At 44.9% G+C, this 6000-nt stretch overlaps 1 protein-coding gene across 2 annotated transcripts in view; it reads left to right on the forward strand.

Moving 5' to 3' along the window:
* LOC106748893 overlaps nt 1–5687 on the forward strand; it is an 84958-nt gene extending 79271 nt beyond the window's left edge. Inside the window, exon 5 of one of the 2 annotated variants that reach the window (XR_001374793.1) lies at nt 3189–5687. Coding sequence is in view for 1 of the 2 variants with exons in the window: in XM_014627811.1 (XP_014483297.1) it covers nt 3241–3389 (149 nt within the window). In the remaining variant the exon portion in view is untranslated. The remainder of the gene's footprint in view (nt 1–3188) is intronic. The other variant, XM_014627811.1, reaches the window with a different exon arrangement.
* Nucleotides 5688–6000: the final 313 nt, after the last annotated feature.

The raw sequence follows: 6000 nt of genomic DNA on the forward strand, positions 1-6000 counted from the left end.
TTCCTCCTCATCGCCCGGTCCGAAAAGAAGACAGGACGCTCGGAAATTACGAAGATCAATTTTGACGCCTCGTGAATCAGTCACCGTGGCAATCTCGCTGATTGGATAATCGATACCTCGATTTTCCGTCGCTCCGCGGACCCTCGTGGGGTATGTTTAAGTGACGCGATGTCGCGTCAATTTCGTGCCGACGAGCACGTGATGATGCGACGTCGGCGTGCAATTATGATTGCGACGAAAATAAACGCGATTATCATAATGATAATTGCGCCGGTCGTAATTACGGGTAATTATTGGTGATTATAATAATTACGACGGTGATTAACCAATACTAGGAATATTGAAATACGAATTATTGTGCATCGAATAATCTAACGAACGCGTGTGTATTTAACGTACGATATTAACCCGACAACTGTGAAGTCCTGTAGAGACCTGAAGATCATCTTTGTGATAACCAACAAAGTGTCAAAATGATGAATGCTCGTATCATGACTGTGGCGAAGCTACCGTGAAAATTGCAAAAAATTGGAAAAGATTCTACCGAAAGGTGACCTGCAAAATTCTCGGTCTCTCGCAACCAAGGCCGAATCTCCTAAACCGCATCTCCGAGGAAAAATCACGAGAGAACTCGGCAAGGATGAAAGCATTCGGACAAAGCGGGCGAGCAGGCAGGTTCGCCGGGAAAACACGTCGAGGAGGTTTCCTCGCAGGCGACGGCGCAACGGAGACAATATATCGCGTAACACTCGAACTCCCGGAGAATGGGAGTTCAAGCACTCTCCTTCCGGTTCTTTCTTCACGCGAGGGCGAGCGAAGCTGCCGCTGCCAATACGGTCTCTCGGCAACAGAAATAAGCGTGTTGTATGCGTAGACGATGGCGTTTCACACAATACGGACGTTCCGAGAGGCTGGCGCCACATTGAGACTCTTTCAGACCAGACGCGACATTGACCTCCTAGTCACTTATGCAATCGAGAAGACTCATCGAACGTGGGATGCGGCGAGCGTTATGGCGGAGCGCGTGTAAATTCTGCGCCCGGACTCCTCGAGAAAACGCGCACCCACTCCGGAGGCGCTCGACCTCCTCGGCACCGGGCGACGCAAAATACTTCATTCGCCCGACAACCGAAGGATCGCCAACGAGGCCTCACGGAATTTTATGTCCGCGTCGCGCGAAGTAGAAATGTCACTAAAATCGTGTCTCGTCCAACGGCGCGAACACAATTCGATCGTCGCGTATCGAAGATACCAAGGGTATTTTTAGAGCCCGCGATAAGTTACATAAGTATTATATAAAGTATTTCAGCTGCGAGAAGATAAGTTATCCGCTCCAGTCGGCGTTCGTGAATGAACGAAGAAGCACGGTGAATCCTCGCGTATTTGAGGAAACTATCGCGGGGGAGGAGAGGAAACGATACCGGAGAGAGCGGGTCGGTGCCGCGATCGAAAGGGAAGGAAAATGCGTCGTGTCTATTCTGTAACGCCCTGTACAGGCGGGAGAGAGCTTTCCCGAAAGGCCCGACCGGTATTCGGTATCTTTCTCAGCTTCTCGCTGACGGCGGAGGCGAGCTTGCGCGCACGGACACAACCGACAACGGTGTCCGTGGAAAGGAATGCCACTCTTCCCTTAACGGACATTTCCAACGATCCTCCTCGCCCGGCAAACCGAGCAAACCGAAATGACGGAACTCCGCGCGAGCCTCGCCACGAGCGCGGTTGAACGTTCTCGCCCGGCGTGCGTGTGTATGTGTGCGTGGACTCGTTTACCTTTCATTATGCGCATGTTATTCGTGATCTCGTCGGGTCCGGCGCGCCGGATAAAATTAAGCAAATAACATTATTCGAGTTTGCATCGCGCGAACATCGAAGAATGAGGTTTCGCTGCGAGGGTACGCCGAAATGTGACGCACTGTGACTAAATATTTGGAAACTAGAGCTGGTTATTATAGAGCGAAATGAAAATAAGCGGGAGTACAATTCTTTGACTGCGTCGTATGCGACGATTGACAGGATATGACCTGAGTCGAAATTTTGGTTCTACGTTAATCTCGTAAATTCCGTCCAACTTGAAGGGCTGATGGAAAATTTCGAGATACTAAATTATATAGACGGGTTATTCACGCTTGATATTATTTATTGTTGCATTTTCCATGCTGAAATTTGGAGAAAGATCTAACTAAGCTTTCAAAATGGCTTCAAAACATGTGTTATCAGCATTTTGAAGGAGAGAGAGAGAGAGAGAGAGAATGATGGATACTAGAAAGTATTTAATATTCATTTAATATTCATTGTTTCAATATTCTATATGTATTTCATCTGTATTCTCTTAAGTTCGACAAACAATATATTAACTACGAACTAATTGGAAATTGAGGATCATTAAGAGAGTGCTTGCTTACGATTATTATCGCACGAGTTTGATGCGCATTTTGATAGCGCTTATCGCATTCCTGTGTATAATACAAATATTCATTTACCAGGATTGCAGAACTTTTTCTCCCCATAAACTTTGTCTTTTCTCTCCTTAAGGAAATAAAATTAATTTTACTCTACACGATTCATGTTCGTGCTGTTTTCGAGCAGACATCTGTTCAGGTAGATCCTACGAAAGAGAGGGTGCAAAGGTAGCAACCGATTGTCCTTGGCACAAGGTTGCCACGCACTCTGCGCGTTCCTCCCAAGTGTACCTGTTCGCCCGTGTCAAGGGTTAACCGGTGCGCGAAACTCTCATCGGCGATAATTTCAGCAAACTCTATTAAGTGCAAAAGATCAGCCGCAAATGGGTGGCCTCGGCGCGCGATACCTGATATAGCGTTTTCGATACTCAACTCTCTCGAACCCGAGCATTCCGATCGTCGGACGAGCGATAGAAATAAATTACTATACGAGAGCCTTATAATATATATAAATTCGAAATGCGACAAGTCGATTCCGATTTATACATGCATAGTATCAATATTTGTATACAAACTTTCTTCATTTATAATTCTTTAATTCTGTATTCATATTGTTTAATTCTCTTTATTCATCATTCTTTAATATAATAACTATTATCACTTTAAATATGCCTGAAGCGGAGCTAAATGACCAATTAATCGAAAGCAGATATAAACGAAGAAATAATATATATATATATATATTAGTTTATCATCAGTTAGAATTTTTCAGACGATTATCGTTACCAGGCTTGACCATATCAGCCGAAGCACTGGAGGACTATCTCCGTTCTCATTAAAGGATCAGGAACTTTGGTTCATCAACCGACGATACCAACAGGCGTATTTTGGAGGAACGACATTTTACGATATGCCCGAACCATCAGCCGATCTCGAGCGTTTTCCAGCAGAAGAGCACCAGCACGGCAATCTGAATACTGTCACGCATAGAGAACGTCCTAACTAGGCATCTTGAAGACAGTAGCTACAGAGTAAAACAGATAGTTGCCCCGTAATTCATCACAAATCTACACTGAATCTGACATCTTCTACCTCAACGCCATTCGCACAACCCGTTTGTGACAGCGACTTTCAGACAGCGAACGTCGCTGCACGGACAATCACAATCAGCGTTGATGTAACCCACGTGCACAGCGCTACAAATGTAAAAGAAAAGCCTTCTAAGCTTTCGAGGAGCTTAACTTCCTTGCGATAGGACTATCTTCGGTTATCTCCCTTGGGACTTTTTTGGGCAACGATCACGTGATTCTTTCTCGAAGGCGGAAACGTAAAAGCAAACATTTCCAAATTTCTTTATCGCTTTCCAATTACCGTTCAAATGAGAAAGTTCTCTACTTTTCACAAATTCGTGCTAGAGGAAAAGACTTGCCAGGGGGCCACGAATCTTGTCCTTTAACGTGAATTCGTGAGAAGGGGAAATTTCGTAATTTGAAATTGCCCTGTTTCGAGCTCGAGAGCCGGATCGATATCGGCACCGCGCAGGTTTCAGTCAGTAAGATTGCGGGTTGATAACCTGCCTAACGTCGAGCTTGCGAAGCGCACTTACCGGTGCGGCGATTTTGTGCCGGCTATAGTACACGCGTCTGAGCTTATTATAATCCTGTCGCGGTATTATGGTACTGTATTCCAACTTTCACTGCAGCGCTGAAAATCGATAGTTCATGTTACATATACTTTAGATTTTCAGCATTGACGGTGGATGTTGAAACGCAGCCTATAGTTGCGGTTGAGCGTGTTGTTATCGCGCGCCTGAGACGTGCTTTCCTTTATGGCGACTGGTCTGTCACAGTTGGCAAATTAAAGATTATAACAACTTTTTTCCCGAGTTTCGTAAAACATCCCGTGTCCGATAGAAAAATCTGTTTCCTGATCATTCTCAGGAGATTAATTTTCCTTTCTTTCTTTGGATACGAAATTCAACGAGTAACCAATTAAAATCGGAAACTTCCTGTATAATGAATGATTTCACACACCTGGAAATTCATGATAAATCACTGATCGCGCCTCGGCGTCCTAGCTTCTCAATTAGCATTCTGCTCTTCGTCGCATGGAACGCTCGCTGACACTCGCGTAGATACGACTCGATCGAAGGAACACGTATTAATGAACGCGATACCGACGCTGGCTCGTGTTTACGGTAGTTACACGTTTCAAAAGCCGACGAATATTTTAATCGCCCCGCAGGAATGATAACTAACGACACACGTACTCCGCGGGATACGTGTCGGCTGATATATAATGGGAACATCCGGAAAAATTCTCGGAATCGATGCTCTCGTATGCGTACTTGCCGAGCGACGTACGTGCCGCGGTGCGGAGTACGTGTGTCGATGTGTTGGTTATTGCCGTCGATTTTTCACGTGTTCAATTGAACTCTTGCCGCCTTTATTATGACGTTTTCGATCTCTGAACTGCATCGTGTCAGTTCACCAAATCAGGACGGAGAACGCGGGATGTGGGCAATGATGCATCATGTATTTTCAAATATATAAAGTTACTCATCATGGAAGTTTGCAATTTTAACGAATATTTTACCGACCCTCAACATATAATTCGTCATTATTTGACAAATAATTATAGCTTCATGAGTAGTTCTGATTCTTCGTTAACACGCGCCAAGCACATTCTATCATGTTCAAATTTATTTGTAACTATCGAAGTAGGATTTGTCCAAAATATGACGTTGTTTCTCCGTTAGTCCTTCAAGTTCGAGAGAATTTGCGAGGTTAACGTAAGACCAAAATTTCGAGGGAAGGAAAACGCTAAGGAGAAAGGAGGAGAAAGCTAAAGTCGACCATTAAGAGGCTTGTCGAAAATTATTTATGATGACTCGTTAAGATGCAGACGGTATAGCTCTCGGCTGGAATTTGGTTTTTCTTCTGAGTCATTTTACTAAACTCACAAGAATGTCGGCGGTATCACCGTGTAATAATCGTCAGATAGATTTCTGATCGATACCGTAAGATCTACGGTTACTTGTCGCCTTTCAAGATCTTCCTATTCAAAATGTTTACCTAACGTAGTAGAAAACGTGAGAAATATCGGGATAAGCCTTCACGATACGGATACACGTCACCCGTTCATGCACTGCCGTGATATCGAGTAGCGAAAAAATGTCATCGGCGTTTAGAGAAGCGGCCGCTAGTGTAAGTGGAAAAATAAACAGCTCAGCGAGGGAATAAATAGGAGATTATGCGTCCGAGAGCGCTTTCGATTGTAACCTTACTGTACGGTGAACAATTCAAATATACACGTTACATCCTACATACTTCCGAGTAATAATTAATTTTTCCTAATACCGGTCGGCTCCTACTTCGCAGGTATTCGTTCGTATCCTCCGTCAAGACGACCACCGGAATATTCGACATTTTCCCAGGACCGGCGGAGCTTTTTTCGGAGAATCTCTTCTTTTCACGGTGCGGCGCGCGTCGAAGATCGCGCGGCGACGAGAAATAGTTTGATTGCGCGTCCGTTTCCGCGCCGCTCGGTCGAGCGCCGGCGATCGTATTTCCCCGCACACAGAAGGCCCTTAAAGAGACCC

Source organism: Dinoponera quadriceps, unplaced genomic scaffold (genome assembly GCF_001313825.1).
Source record: "Dinoponera quadriceps isolate SergipeBrazil2010 unplaced genomic scaffold, ASM131382v1 scaffold3271, whole genome shotgun sequence".
Taxonomy (NCBI): Eukaryota; Metazoa; Arthropoda; class Insecta; order Hymenoptera; family Formicidae; genus Dinoponera; species Dinoponera quadriceps.